Genomic DNA, 16,237 nt, shown 5'->3' with positions numbered 1-16,237 from the left:
AAAAGAGGCTGAATGTCTTCCACTTGCGCTGCCTCAGGTGCATCCTTGGAATATCATGGAAGGACAGAGTGTCCAACACTACCGTCCTTGAGCAAGCTGGAATCCCAACTATGAACACCCTCCTCAGGCAGTGTCGGCTCCGCTGGCTTGGCCACATCCACAGGATGAATGACGGAAGGATCCCAAAAGACATCCTGTATGGTGAGCTAGCCTCTGGTAAAAGACCTCCCGGACGTCCCCAGCTGCACTACAAAGATGTTTGCAAGAGAGACATCAGGGAAATAGACATCAAGCCAGACAGCTGGGAGGAACTAGCAGACGATTGCAGCAGATGGAGGCAGGAACTATACAAGGGCCTTCAGAAGGGTGAGTTGAGGATCAGACAGCTAGCAAAGGAGAAGCGATCCCACAGAAAGCACAGCAAGGACCTGCCAGACACCCATTACATATGCAACAGATGCAGCAAGGACTGTCACTCTCATGTGGGTCTTCACAGTTACAGCCGACGCTGCAAATGAGGATGCCAAACGGAACTACGAAGGGCACGATCCATAGTCTATGTAGACTGAAGGATGCTACTACTAAGCATTTGTGGGCTAAGACCCACTTTGTCAGATGACGCAGGTCTTTGCCCATGAAAGCTTATGCTCCAAAATATATTAGTCTATAAGCTGCCACAGGACTTCTTGAGATTAAATGGTCCTTGTTTGCCTGATGTCTTTGCTTACCCATTGTGAATGTGCTTTTCGTTGTCTGCTTAATTTACATTGGCGATGCAATGTTGTTTTACAAGCTTGACTTCTTTTGGCTAGAACCTGCTGGGCTTACGCACTGATTGCCACACACATTTGAAGGACGTATTTTCAGCACATTTATATAGCTTTTAACATGTCAACCATTAATGCAAAAATATTAATGATCAGTGAGTTACTAGTTTGAACATATTCTAGTTACTAATGCATTACTCATTTTTGATACAAGACATCTTCAAAATAATATGACAACTCTATGTGGGGTTCAAACAAAATTGGGCTGGCCAGTTGAGAGACATTGCTAAATACCAGGAAGCACATTGCCCTGTGGCATTGGGATATTCTTAGGGTCACATAGGGATCCTTTCGTAATGGATTATTTATCCTCAGTGTTAGGTCATGTCTTTTCATTGAGCAATTCACTTGTATAGCTATACTGGTATGCTAAATGGCAAAGCTGTCCCAGTGTAGACACAATTACATTTGCACAGCTGCACTTTCACTAGTATCACTATCAAAACAAAAGAGCAGTCATGTAGCACTATAAAGACTAACAAAATAATTTATTAGGTGATGAGCTTTAGTGGGACAGACCCACTTCTTCAGCTGATAGCCTTACCAGAACAGACTCAATGTATAAAGCCTAGTGGTCCAAAAATTATCAAGGTTGATAAATCAGAAAAATTGCCCACACACCATGTATATAGGACAGACTGCAAACGCTATTCAACAAAGAATGAATGGACATAGAACAGACATCAAAAAAACTCCAAATACTCAAACCTGTCAACCAGTACTTTAACGGAGTGGGCCATTCTGTTAAAGACCTGAAAGTTTGTGTTCTACTGAACAGGGACTTTAGCAACCATCTACAGAGGGAATGCTGAGAGCTAATATTCATATTCAAATTTGACACATTAACACATGGTTTGAACAGGGACAGCAGTTACCTGACCCATTATAAGGACTCTTTTACATACTTCGATGTTTTATCTAACTCTTAACTCTCCCCTTCTTCCCCCCCACCATCTCTCTGCTCTTCTGATTTGTCAACCTTGATAACAGTTTCGGATGTCTGTGCTTTATATATTGAGCCTCTTCTGATAAGGCTATGATCTGAAGAAGTGGGTCTGTCTCACAAAAGCTCATCACCTAATAAATTATTTTGTTCATCTTTAAAGTGCTGCATGACTGCTTTTTTGTTTTGTCTCTACACCAGTGTCTTCTGCCAGCACAGTTAAGCCAAGGATCAAAACCTCTTCACATCCTTGATCAATATAACTATGTCAGCAGACGTTTATCGTGTATATGTAAGTTTAGTTGAGCTTCATGTGCTTTGTCAAATATCTTGATGTAGAATATTATGCAGCGGGAAAAGCAGTTTTATCAATGTTCATTACTTAAGGTGTAAAGTGACATGAAAACCTCTTTCTAGAAAGAGATTACCTTATTTTTATTTCCTTGTGGAATTCTGAAGGCCGGATCATTCTGATAAGCAATGACACATCTTTTTAGGCAGACAAATTCAGTCAGTGGAATCTGTATTTGAGTTTGATATATCAAGTGTTTAAATCACCTTTACTCAAAGTGTGTTGTGCAGTTATGATTGTTGATAATGAGGCTGAGTTACCACTTTAGTGACACTTGTTATGTGCAAATTTACTCTGTTTCTATTTTTAGTTTCTTTCTTGTTTTGGGGATTTGTCAAAGATGAACTCAGATGATTACATGTCTTAGAGTGCAGTTAGTATACTTTCATACAACCTCTCTAAAGAATCTTGTCTTTTTTCCTATTATACACATATGAAATATTATCTTGGTATTTACTAGTTGATGCGAATTATAGCGTCTTAAAAATCCAGGCTTTTTGATACATTTGTCAACATTTGGAAGAAAAAAAGTAAAATTGTAGTAAATTGTATGTTAATTCCCTTCATAATTTTAGTAACTAATATATAAGATACTTTTTTGCTAGTATGTTCTGATAAATGTTTTTGAGAAATCCTTTTATTAGGGCAGGTCTGCACTTAAAACACTGTGCTACTGTAACATGCTAGAGAAGACACTACCACAGTGATAGGAGAGCATTTCCCATTGGCCCAGTTAATCCATCTCTATGCAAGGTGATAGCTATACTGAAGGGAATGTTTAGCAGTAAAAGTGTACGGATATAACTTATTTATCATTTGCAATGTGTAGTTTGAATTTTGCACTTGAACTGTAGGCAGTGAAGTTGATTGTTACTCTGTTACTTTTGTTGGCATGACACTGTCATTTGGAGTGCGAGCAGTTTGGGGTAGTATATAGATCCCCTTCCCCAAATTCTTCATTGTCTTAAAATTGACCACTGAGTGTTTGGATCAATATTTGATTTTGACACAGCACTTTAGATTTTGTTTAAAGCATGTCTTTAATAAGATTTCTTTATCCATTTTATAATTAAGAAGACATTTTAAATTAGACACAGTATTTAATTTTTGAATGTGATTATCTTTTCTTAATGGCAAAGTACATTCTTATAGTAATAAACTCAGGCCAAACAAGGAATCTATCTCTGTCCACCAAGGGAAGAGCACATTTTTTTAAAAAATATGCTAGCATGCTTCTGGATGTGCATGGGTTTTGCATGCTAATCTTACTTCAGATGTTTTTTAAATCCTAGGCTTTTTAGTAATTAAAGGGTGCTGTACTAATACCCCACGATTAGTAGCTTTTTTTCTGTTTCCTCACATTGTATTCTCTACCTCATCAGTTTCTTTGCCTTTTCTTCTCCTGTTTATGCCCCTCTAATTTTGCTGGGCACATTTCTGTTGTATTATGCCTGATTCCCCCACCTCTACCCCATCCTTGACAAAACATATCCTGCCACTCTCTTCCTATGACATGTCTAAAGGGGTAGTATTTTTACTTGATCAACATGCAGTGATTTTGTTGGTGCTGAACGTGTTCAGCACAGTGTAGGACTGGACTCTTTGAATCAGCGTAATCAAAACAAGATTATGGACTTCTCTGTGGGGGTTAAGACAAAGATGATGATGCTTTGTGAAAGACATTTATATGAAACATCATATGTACTGCAAAACATCCAGATACAATTATTATTAAGGATGACTATTCAGTTTTAATTTTTCTGCTATTGTGGGTTTACTAACCTCTTGTGATACATTTTAGAAGTATTGTAGAAAGATTTATTTTGTGATTTCTATTATAGCAGTGAGTGTTGTATAGCTGCTCAAAATTTCACCCTTTTTTCCCACTACCATCTCCAGTCAGTCAAGATCATTTCATTGAATTTTGCATTTTAACTTGTGTACCCTGGCACAAATAAAAAAAGTCAGTGATTTTGTAGTACCATAGGAACACCAGAATTCCAGGTGACCTATATGCTGCCCCATACCCACATGGGTAGTGGACATGTAGTGAAAATAGATCATAGTCTGGTTTGTAACTTATCCTTTAAATCAGCTTCTGTACCCAATGACTAGAAGATTGCTAACGTAACACCAATATTTAAAAAGGGCTCTAGCGGACAGCCTGATGATTACAGACCAGTAAGTCTAATGTCAGTACTGGACAAATTAGTTGAAACAATAGTAAACAATAAAATTGTCAGACACCTAGAAGAACATAATGTGTTGGGCAAAAGTCAATATGGTTTCTATAAAGGGAAAACATGTCTTACTAATGTATTAGAGTTCTTTGAAGGAGCCAACAAACGTGGACAAGGGGGATCCAGTAGATATAGTGCATGTACATTTCCAGAAAGCCTTTGGTCACGCCCCTCACCAAAGGCTTTTAACATGAATTAAGTTGTCATGGGATAAGAAGGAAGATCCTTTCGTGGACTGAGAACTGGTTAAAAGACAGGAAAGAAAGGGTAGAAATGAATGGTAAATTTTCAGAATGGAGGGAAGGGAGTATCAAGTTCACCAAGGATCAGTCCTAGTACCAATCCTGTTCAGTTTTTATTAAAGGATCTGGGAAAAAGGGTAAACAGTGAGGTGGCAAAGTTTGCAGATGATACTAAACTTGTGAAGAACTTCAAAAAGATCTCACAAAACTAGGTGATTGGGCACCAAAATGGCCAATTACATTTAATGGGGATAAATGTAAAGTCATGCACAATGGAAAAATAATCTCAACTATGTGTACAATATGATAGAGCTGATTTATCTGCAACTAATCAGGAAAGAGATCTTGGAGTCATCATGGATAGTTGTTTGAGAACATCAACACAGTGTGCAGTGGCAAGCTGAAAAGCAAACAGGATGTTAGGAATCATTAAAAAGGGGTAGAGAATAAGACATTATTTTATTGCTGTTATATAAAACCATGGTATGCCCACATCTTGAATACTATGTACTGGTGTGGTCCCCTCATCTAAAAAAAAATACATTGGCATTAGAAGATTCAGAAAAGGGGCAACTAAAATGATTATGGGTTTGGAACAGGTCCCATATGAAGAGAGGTTAAAGAGACTAGGACTTGTCATCTTAAAAAAAAGGAAAAAAAAGACTATTTTAATCTTACAGAGTGTATCTGCAGTAGGAACTGACTTTGAAGTTAACTTCGAAGTTAGGCACTACTTCAAAATAGCCAGCAGAGAGTCTACAGACATTTTCCCTTACAGTAAGGGAGCCCAACTTTGAAGTCCTTACTCCATTCCCGAGAATGGAGTAGTGCCTTACTTTGAAGTAGGGTGTGTGTAGATGGTCAACATTGAAGTATGTTACTTCAAAGTTGTACTTCAAAGTAAGCAACTTTGAAGTTATTTTTGTAGTGTAGTCACAGCTGTAGATAGGCACCCATAAGTTAATAACACAAAGAAATGGACGTAGGCTGTATTTTTCATTTTTTAAACTACCTGTTGTGTTTAAATCAAATTATAATCTGAATAAACAAACTCAGCTACAACTCTCTTCTGATTTTGATTTAAAATTAATTGTTTTTCTATTAGTGAACTGCAAGAACTTCCTAAGAGGAGATGTGTCAGAACTTAAGATTTACTTTCATACATTAATCTTGACAGGTGGAGCATTGTTCAAATTTTAGTTCTTGAACTGCACAAGATACCCTTAACTCAAGATGCATCCAGACTTGTCTCCTCACCTACATAGTGAAGAATGTAACCTAGTTATCAGTCTGCTCCAAGCGTGCCACAAAGAGGTAAGAGTTTTGAAAAGCAAAACAAGTGTGTGCGCGCGCGCACGCGCGCGCTGGGGTGTGGGGAAGGGAAGGAAAGGTGCCAGTATATTACCAAGAATATTGTGTGGTCATAGAGTGAGATCTCTCCCTCAGGCAGAACCATGAACTGTTCTTCCCTACTGTCACACGTGCACTACATTTATGAAATTCTGGCCATGCTGGAGACTGATGGTTCAGTCTGTTTGTAAATAGATGCGCTAGGCCTACTGGAAGTGATAGGAAAATGCAGAGTGCCTGACACCCATTACATGGAGATGGAAAATTTGAACAGTTGTTGGGGTGTCAGTGAAATCTGGTGATTGACTTCTAAGTTTTTAAACTGGATCCATCAGCAGCAACTAAAGATTTAAACTGCAGATTTCTGTGAAGTGGCTCAGGTTTCCTTCATTTTTTTTCAAGCAAGTAGAAACTTGGTATCAGTCACTTGGAAAAAGTCTTCATTTTCACTGTCTGTGCAATACATTTTAAATGTAGAAGAGTCATTCTGTTTATACAAAACCTAAATAATGTGTGTCTGCTGTATGCTATATCTCTGCTAAATTATTTTCACAATTGGTAGTTTTACTCAAAATCAGTGTTACATGCAGAAGTATTTCTATATCAAGACATAAAAAGTCCATTTAATTTCAGTTGCTTTAGTTGAGATGAAGAATAAATTTAAATATTGAATTTTAATGAGCAAGATAGTGGCCTGCCCTGTTACACATTGAATGAAATATTTCACCTCAAGATGTTCAGACATAACATTTGAGTCTTTTCATGGAATCTGTTGCTTTAAAATATATTGACCCTATTAAGTGCATTCTTCTCCTTTGCTCTAATGTTTCTATTAGAATTTTTAAATAGCTTCAGAAATAAAAATAGTGCATATGAAACTGAATAAACTCAAAATTGACTACAGTAACATAGAAGGTTAGCAAGAACCTTAATCTATACTCAAGGGAAATGGCAAAATTGACCAATTAAATGTACAGAGCAAACTGCTTTCTTTTGTCAAACTAGTTTTAGTTGCTGTTCCTAGATTTTACTTATATTTCTAGTACATGCAAAAAACTGGATACATCTGATTTTCCATTTGATCATTTAACCAACAGAAAAAATTAAAAACGACTAATTTATAAATCCCAACAAAATATCAGAAGTACAGAGTTAAAGTGTGTTTTGCTGGCAGCGTGGGCGTAATGCTGTGACATGACGTTCTTCTTGATTCTTCTGGACAAAAAAGTGTATTTGCATCATGTCAGCACTTGCATGAAGATGTGAAAAGCCAAACAGGCACTCTGGTTTAAGAACTGATAAATATCAATTTGTATTTACATGGGCAAGGGACACTTCTTCAAAAAGGTATCAGTAGAACTGTAATTGAGAATCAAAGGTCTAAGCCTTTATTTGTCAATCCCAGTGGGTCTTTCAAGTCCTTCACATATGAAATATCAATAGAATAGTGTTAATTCATAATACATGGGCAACAGACAAGCATGGAACTCTTCCACTGACCTTCTTTAGGTTCATGTGTCTTTCAGATGCCATAAATTATTACATTATTACAGTAGTAATGATGATTGAAATATAGAAAGGACTTCAGGCTGTGTATAAACTATATAATTTGTGACTTTAAAATTTCTAGTTATTTAATATAACAAAAGGGCAGAAATGTAGCACTTTAAAGACTAACAGAATGACTTATTTGGTGATGAGGTTTTGGGGACAGACCCTCTTCATCAGATCTATCTCATTTCCAATACAGATTGACATTTATCAGTACAGCGGAACAAAAAAAATTACAATAAAAACTGACAGATGAAGTACATAGGACTGAGGGAGAGGGGTAAGGGAAGGGGGATGTTAAGTCCTTGTAATGAGTGAGGTAATTAATGTCTCTGTTCATACAGTGTGTTAGTATGTCAAATTTGAATATGAATTCCAATTCACAAATTTCTCAATATAATCTGTTTTTAAATTCTCTGTGTCTAAGACACAAATTCTCAGCTCTTTAACAGAAGACTTGAGAGTATGCATTCTATAACAAAGAGACTTTAATAGCAGATTACAAAGGGAGATGTGTGAACTGGAGTTCATGCTCAAATTCAAAATATTAACACTTGGTCTCAATTGAGAGAGCAATTATCTCACACATTACAAGGACTGCTTCCCTTCCTTTCATATTTGTAATGGTCTGAGACAAGACATTTAGTTTCTCCCCCATCGCCGCACCCCCTTCAGTTCCATGTATCTGATTTGTCAGTTTTTATTTCTATTTTTTTGGACCTCTGTGCTATACAACTGTCAGTCTGTGTTGGAAATGCTATTGATCTGAAGAAGTGGGCCTGTCCCACGAAAGCTCATCACTTAATACATTATTTTGTTAGTTTTTAAAGAGCTACATGACTATTTTTTTATTAGAATACAGACTAACACAGCTACCTTTCTGTTACTATATTTCAGGACAGTTTCATTATTTTCAGGTCTGTCATGTCACTCTTCCTGTTTTTGTTCTGTTTCTCAGCTGGGCTTGTAGAAGGTATACTCATCAGTCTTAAGAGCAGGAGTCATTATTATTTGTTCAAATGAAGTCCCTGGCAGGATGCTGCACCAGAACAGCAATATCTCAAGTGCACATATGTAGCAGACATAGTCTCACTTGTGAGGATTGAGGTGTTTGTCTCTCTTGTACCCCGTGTGCAACTGTTTGATCTCTTTTTGTCTTTGCAGCAAGAAACATGACACTTCCTTCTGATTATCCTACAGATGGATAACAGCCTTTTCATACTATGGTAAAGCTGAAACATTACACATTTAGACATTATCAAGATAGGTTCTATGATTTAGTCTTATTTGAGAAGCAAATTTGATTGCTAATGGAAGAGAGGAGAAAAGACTAATAATCCTCCCTTTTTAGCTTGCTCTCCTAATTTCCAGAGCATATAGCATACATGTTAAAAAATAATATTGTGATTGTACAATGACAGTGTTTTTTCAAACTGAAATGAGGTGAGCCATTACCTGACAAGGTTCACTTGTGAAACTGTAATTTAGGCAAGCACTTCTAAAGGGAACCTGTTAACATAAGAACGTCCATACTGGGTCAGACCAATGGTCCATCTAGCCCAGTATCCTGTCTTCCAACAGTCACCAAAATGAAGCTTCTTATGAAACAGTTTTCTTATCCTAACTTCTCGTTACTCATTTCCCCCCAAACCCACACCCTTGCTTTACTGTATCAGGAAGCAGAGATGTATACTTTCCTGTCAGTGTCTTGTTCCCAATTAATATTTCATATTAGACCTATGGAGCAGATGTTCTTTGTTTTTCTTTCGTTCATCAATTGTTTGGTATATCTCTTTTTCTGAATGACTCCCCCCCAGATTGGTGTTTGTCTAAATACACACTAGTTTTGGCTACTGTGGACTTCCCCTATTGTTGTCACCCTTTCTGTTCTGCTAGCTTTGAGACCCATTTTTTCACTTTCACGCAGGTGTAGCCATACTATCGTCCAGCTCTTCTGTACAACTTATTCCTGGGGAATTCTGCATCACTTCAAAATGCAGAATTTTGCAAAATTCCTTGTTTTCCCTGCTGAATTTCAGGCTGCCACTAGGGGCATCTGGACTCTGTAAATCCCATCTTGCAGTGAGTAGAGTGCCCAGCTTATCAGGGCTGAAGGCTGCACACTCTTTGGTCCTCATCTGCAGGAATGGGAGAGAGGCCTGGCAAAGGGCATGGGAGAGACTGTCTAGGAATGACTACAGCAGAAAGGGATCTAGGGGTTATAGTGGGCCACAAGCTAAATATGAGTCAACAGTGTGATGCTGCTGCAAAAACAGCAAACGTGATTCTGGGATGCATTAACAGGTGTGTTGTGAACAAGACATGATAAGTCATTCTTCTGCTCTACTCTGCGCTGGTTAGGCCTCAGCTGGAGTATTGTGTCCAGTTCTGGGCGCCGCATTTCAAGAAAGATGTGGAGAAATTAGAGAGGGTCCAGAAAAGAACAACAAGAATGATTAAAGGTCTAGAGAATGTGACCTATGAAGAAAAACTGAAAGAATTGGGCTTGTTTAGTTTGGAAAAGAGAAGATTGAGGGATGACATGATAGCAGTTTTCAGGTATCTAAAAGGGTATCGTAAGGAGGAAAGAGGAAAACTTGTTCTTTTTGGCTTCTGAGGGTAGGACAAGAGGCAATGGACTTAAACTGCAGCAAGGGAGGTTTAGGTTGGACATTAGGAAAAAGTTCCTAACTGTCAGGGTGGTCAGACAGTGGAATAAATTGATGAGGGAGATTCTGGAATCTCCATTGCTGGAGATATTTAAGAACAGGTTAGATAGATGTCTATCAGGGATGGTTTAGACAGTACTTGATCCTGCCATTAGGGCAGGGGGCTAGACTCAATGGCCTCTTGAGGTCCCTTCCAGTCCTAGTATTCTACGATTCTATGTCTCCTGGAATGATAGTAAAGAAGCTGGGGAAAGTAAAGGCTATTAGAGTACTGGTTTCTGGATTGTGGACTGCCTCCTGTCTGGACTTAGTGGGGGTGTCTTGTGTCTGGGCCTGGTTAGGGTGACCAAATGTCCTGCTTTTAAAGACAGTCCCGTATTCGAGTCCTCCTGAAGGTGTCCAGACTTTTTCTTAAAAATGGTCAAATTGTCCTGTATTTTATGTCCCGTCTCCCCTTGTCCCGCCTGCATCAATAATAGCGCATTCTGTCTTTTGCCGACCAGTGGTCTCCAGTGGCTGATGATGGGGTTGGGTGTGCATTGCTCCCCGATCTGGTCCAGGAGGGCATCCCTGGCTGTGTTCTGGCTCTCAGCCAGCAGAGGCCTCGTCCCCACTCCATTTCTGGTGGCTGGCGAATGCAAGTAAATGCTGGGCAGTGGCCAGTTACGTTTAATCTCTTCTGTCTGCCCATCAGCTCTTTACATTCTCCCCCTCTTGCTGTCTTCTCCCTGCTTTGTCGTTTTACTAACTTTTCCAGCCCTGTTCTTCCTCCATATTTCCCCCAGGAGGGCATGTCCCACTCCCATCACTGCTCAGAGAACCAGGCCCTTGTTGGAGCACTCAGCTCACCAATAGTCTAGCCAGTAGGCTTCTTCCAGGAAATATCAAAACCCTCTGGACCCAGGACACTGACTAGGAGGAGCAGAGCCCTACATATGCCAAATCTCCACACAGTGCTAGCACAAGGAAGCCTCTCCACCCCTCAGCTAAGCTCTGGAGTGGCAGGGGCAGGAGGGCTGAGAAGCAATTACCCGTCTGTTAACACCCTGTCACTACAGGCTCCAGAGCAGCCCCTTGGGTCAGAGCTTAGTTCCTTTTTCACCCAGTCCCATCCTGGATCTTGCCTCCAGGAGGTATAGTATTGTTCCATCCCCAAAGCAGCCTCCCCTACTGAGCCACCTCTCTGGCTGGGTTCACTGAAACCATTGCAGTCAGGGTCTCTGGGCCCTGGTGCACAATGCATTCTTAGGGCTTAACCCTTTCCTGCCCATACTATCGCTTGGGGGGGTGGGGGGCAAGAGGTGGCTGTGTTATATTGCTGGCTGGAGGTGTTAGCTGCCTTTCACCTATGTGCGGGCAGGAAGGGATAAGCTGTTTCCAGCCACAGAGAAGCAGTGGGAGGGAGAGAAGAACTCTGCAAAGACACAGCCAGGTCATCTTTTTCCTCTCCCCTCCCCACCCTCAACTGCAAACAGTTCCCATCCCTTCTCTGCTGTACAGTGCTGAAAGCTGCTGTTCTTCACTTTCTCGTGATAACCCTGCATGTCCCCTCCCCACGTTTTGCCTCAGGAGGACACAGCACCAGCTTACCAAGAGAGGGCAAGTATCAGAGAGGTAGCCATGTTAGTCTAGCTTCGAGAACAAGAAGTCCTGTGGCACCTTATAGACTAACAGCCAGTCCTGGTCTCTGTTTAATCCTTGATTGATGGAGTAAATTTGGCTCAACCGTCAGCCAAGGATTAAATGGAGGCTGGGAGTGGCTGGCCCCTTACAAAAGTAGTTTCTCTGCCACATCCCTCCTGACCGATCTGACTTGTTTTTTCTCCTTTCTTGATGTATACTACTGATAATGGGCCATTTCCACCCTGACTGAATAGACCTTGTCAGCTCTGGCCCTCCCTTTTACTGGGACCCCACTCTTCAAATACTCTTCTGAAACCCCTCCGCCACAACTCATGCATCTGACAGAGCGGGTCTTTGCCCATGAAAGTTTGTGTTCCAAAATATCTGTTAGCCTATAAGATGCCACAGGACTTTTTGTTGTTCAAGAGAGGGCAGTTCATCCCACGAACCTGCTGAGGCAGGAAGGGACAGGTCAGGTCGGTGGGTCACTCCCTCACCTCCATTTGAGAGAGGTATATGGAAGAGCATATGTGTGTGTGCTTTGAGGGTAATAAAGTAGATAAAAGATTCCAACTACTCAGTATTGTTTTAGAAGGAGATCAGTCAACTTGAGGTTAATTTGAACATTTGTGCTACACAGTTCTGCTTCATTGCTGGCGAACTCACTTGAATACACACAATTTTACCAACTGTCCCATATTTAGCATAGGAAAATATGGTCCCCACACAGCCCGCTCTCTTACCCCCTCACTTCTGACTGGGACTGAGTTGTTGTAGGGGTTTCTTTAACTCTATACTCTTGGCGGAAATCTTTTTTGGTATCTATTGTTGCCGTATTTGTTGACAGTATTTCAAGATAAATTACAAAAATAATCGAAACTCGTTTTAACAAAATATGCAGAATTTTTAGCTTTTGGTGCAGAATTCCTTCCCACAAGTAACAAATAGAATGACCTTCCCAGGTTGGTCCATAAGCTCACTGCCAGTTGTTCCTCAAAATCCCCCCGAGGACTCAATCTTTTCATGAAGCATAAAAGAAATAAAACAAATCCTGTATCTTATTTATATGTTTAAAATGCCCTTTTATTCCTTCATTATATACATTAGCCTTCACTGAGTTAGCACCTGATTTTATTGGTGTTACCCCATTCTTCTTTGTCTGCCTTGTAATTCCTCTCATTGCACTGTACCTGAAATTAGTAAACCCCTCAGGGCAGAGATCATACAATATTAATCTGTGCTTTGAGGCACATAGCTCAGTGTTACAGTCTATACTTAAATAAGACTGAAATTACGTACTGCATCCACTGTATTCTGAGATTACTTTTGAAATTAATGTTTGAATCAAAAGTATATGTAGACATACAAAAATAAGAATCTCTGCTGGTATGTAATTTAGTTTGTACCATGCCAAAAATCTACAGTGGCTAGTAGTTGAACAGTATATATATTTTTTTCCAAATCCTTTTGTTCCATACTGAAAATATACTAAAATAATGCTTGGATTTCTAAATGAGCAGGTGTGAAACATTTGGATTGAAACTTGACACTCAGAGTTTCTGCATGGGAATATTTCTGTGCTTCATCATTAAGAATAGTTTAATTCTCTCATACTGGGTAAAAATGGTAACTAACATGAAAAGATTTTGGACAGAAGAATGTAATATTTACTTAATTTTTTTATCCTAATCCAGGAAGACTAAAGCCTTTTATGTACACATATAAAGTAAGCACATGTTTGCACATTGATGCACTATATCTAAATAAATGTAAATAATAACATTTTTGTACTTGTCATATATTGTCTATCTTAATATATTGTAAACATCTAGTACTATAATATTGCACTGTTATGCTAAATAAATTTACACCCCTGCACAGGCTTATGTACTAAATATTGGCCCTTTTATAGTGCGTGATGAGTTGCTTGCCACTGTGGTATTTTATAATGGTGAGGTAAGCTGTAATGTCCAGTTCTAAACATAAAAAGGAAGAGTTAAGGGTAACAGCTTGCACTCATGACCTATGACTTTTATTATTGTTCGTGTGTGAAAGGTGCTCAGTTGTGATATTCAGACACAAATAATATAATTTCCTTTCCAGTCATATTTACTTAAACAGATTGCAGGTGGGAAAATTAGTGAAGGTTGAGTATTGATATGTGGTTCACAATAAAGATAACTGCTTTTGCAAAAATGGATTATGTCATGGATGTGCATGTGTAGGAGCATAACACACTTATCTGAAATATTTCCAAATTCCTTCTCTCCCGCTAAATAGGGCTTTGTAGGAATCTTATAATTCCATATAGAACTAAATTTCTTATTCACCCTATGAACCAAGTATTTATGTGAAAGGAGGAGACTGGTGACAGTGAGTGAGCTACTGAATCTTAAATGCTCTGCAGAATACTTGAGTTGGGTAGATACTGGCAGTAGCTAATCTTTCAGAGCACCTTGTGAAGCATGGAGTAAGGCTGCTGTGAGCACTCACACAAAAATCAAAGTGCAAATATAGAGTCTATTTTGTTAAGAAAAAAAATAGTCTGTATTCATTAAAATAAAAATGTTCTTTTTAAACAAGATTTGCTTGTAGTGGAGTAAGAGCTGGAGTAAGTGAGGGCTTATCACATACACTTACACTGTGTGGTGTCATCTGATGTCCTCTGTCAACTAGAGAGAGGTATAAACTTGCTAATTGTAGCACTAAAGTGAAGTGTCTGTCAGGGCTTTCATTAACCCCTTCCTATTCCTAGGAGTTTTTAAATGCTGACATTTATAACTCCAGCTGAAGTTTCACACACATGTTGATGGTATTGCAATTCTGACATGCATAAGTCATATGTTTGCTTATAAGCCACAGGAATGTAAATAAAACAATTTGCTACAATTTAAATGAGAAGCAAGTGTCTGGTTTCTATTTTAAATAGCCTAGAATTCAACAGTCAAAACTTTTTCTGCATAGTTGCTGTTATTTCTAAAATCAATTACTAACCTGAACTACTGAGAACATTGAACATCGTGTCTGTATACCCCACACATAGAGGCTCATTTAGGCATACTAAACATTAACAGATGTGTATTACTCTTCATTATAATATTGTGGGCTTCACCATCCTTTTTTATTTTTATTTTTGCTATCTATAGCACCTCCATATTGAATGGCATAGTTAAGTAAGTTGGGGTATAAAGGGAGTTACAGTAAAGACCAGTCTTCTTTTAAAGTTATTCCTTTGTACCAAACCCCCTCTGTACTGTTCCCCTTCACATTTTATTTTGCTATGGGTGTGTTCTGCACAAGCTAGACCAAGCAGACTCAGTCAGGCCTATAACTGCAACTATTTTTCAATCTGAGTTTTTGTAGGTTTTTGAATAATTTGGGTGTCTTATGTACCATTCTTCTGCCAAACCACATGTCATCTTGATTATCTTTCTGTGAAAATGGCACTTTCAGGAGGTCCGGACGTATTTATGAACAATACTCTTTGATGGATGTGACATTGTTTCAAAAAGTGTTGTCTTTTAGATGCCATACTTCCATGGCAGACACTAGACTTACTTAGGGAAGATAGCTGTAGACAGACAGTCAGAACAATGGCCATCAGTTTTACAATCACTATTTTAGAAATGAGGTACGATTCAAATGTGTGTGAAAGATCAGGAATTGCAGTAATCTGACTCCTAACCAGAATGAATGCAGTCTCATGTCATGGGTTTGGCGAAGTTGGAAATTAGGGCTAATCTGAACAGTATATTATAGAGACTCACTTTCCTGTCTCTGTTGGGCTTTCTTCTCTTCCGTAGTATCAGTCTCCCTCTTTATAGCAACTGAAGATATTTTAGACAAAGAGCGCACTCTGTGCCTAGGATGGCATGCAGTTTGATCTGAAACTCCAGTGTTGGACTTTCACCTCTAAAAGTTGTGAAGAAGAATCATTGTACACTGTGCCCTATCCTGGGGATTGAACATATCCCCTCCATTATATTTCTAATCCTCTTCTCTTGGAAGAATCTGTTTATGATGGGGTGCTATTGTAGAAGACCCCTTGGGATTGTTCTCTAGTGTGCTGATCATCCCACTGACACTTGCCTCCTTGCTCACTGGTGCTCCTTAGCACTCTGTCCTGCTGGGCAGATCCTCTGGTCTCCCCCAGACAAGATATAGAGTTGGTGTTACGGCTCCCCTGCAGGGCAATGCAGACGCGGATCCGCTTCAGCTCTGGGAAGGTGCAGTTATAGGGCACAGCACCTGGGAATTCAACCTACACAAGGGATCAAAACCCCAAACAAATCCATCTTTCTCAGTATAAGAGGTATACACAGTGAAAGCTCATCACGTAAGTCCCCTTTGTCAATGAAAGGAAGATATGCACAGTTATGGTAGTTCCCTCCTCTCCCCCCCCGTAGCAATTATTTACATTGGCCTTGATCTTAAAAAAGA

General features: G+C 39.3%; 1 protein-coding gene across 1 annotated transcript in view; it reads left to right on the top strand.

Annotated features, from left to right (window-relative positions):
* The window catches only part of CMC2 (C-X9-C motif containing 2), a 41,718-nt gene that overhangs the window by 18,382 nt on the left and 7,099 nt on the right, over nt 1–16,237 (top strand). Inside the window, exon 2 of the mRNA XM_075008777.1 lies at nt 5,782–5,918. Within this exon, the coding sequence (XP_074864878.1) occupies nt 5,838–5,918 (81 nt within the window). The 5' untranslated portion in view covers nt 5,782–5,837. The remainder of the gene's footprint in view (nt 1–5,781; nt 5,919–16,237) is intronic.

This window comes from Carettochelys insculpta, chromosome 14, assembly GCF_033958435.1.
Source record: "Carettochelys insculpta isolate YL-2023 chromosome 14, ASM3395843v1, whole genome shotgun sequence".
In the NCBI taxonomy this organism is placed as follows: Eukaryota; Metazoa; Chordata; order Testudines; family Carettochelyidae; genus Carettochelys; species Carettochelys insculpta.
Note: the sequence above shows the minus strand (reverse complement) of the source record. Positions and strands in the feature narration are given on the sequence as shown.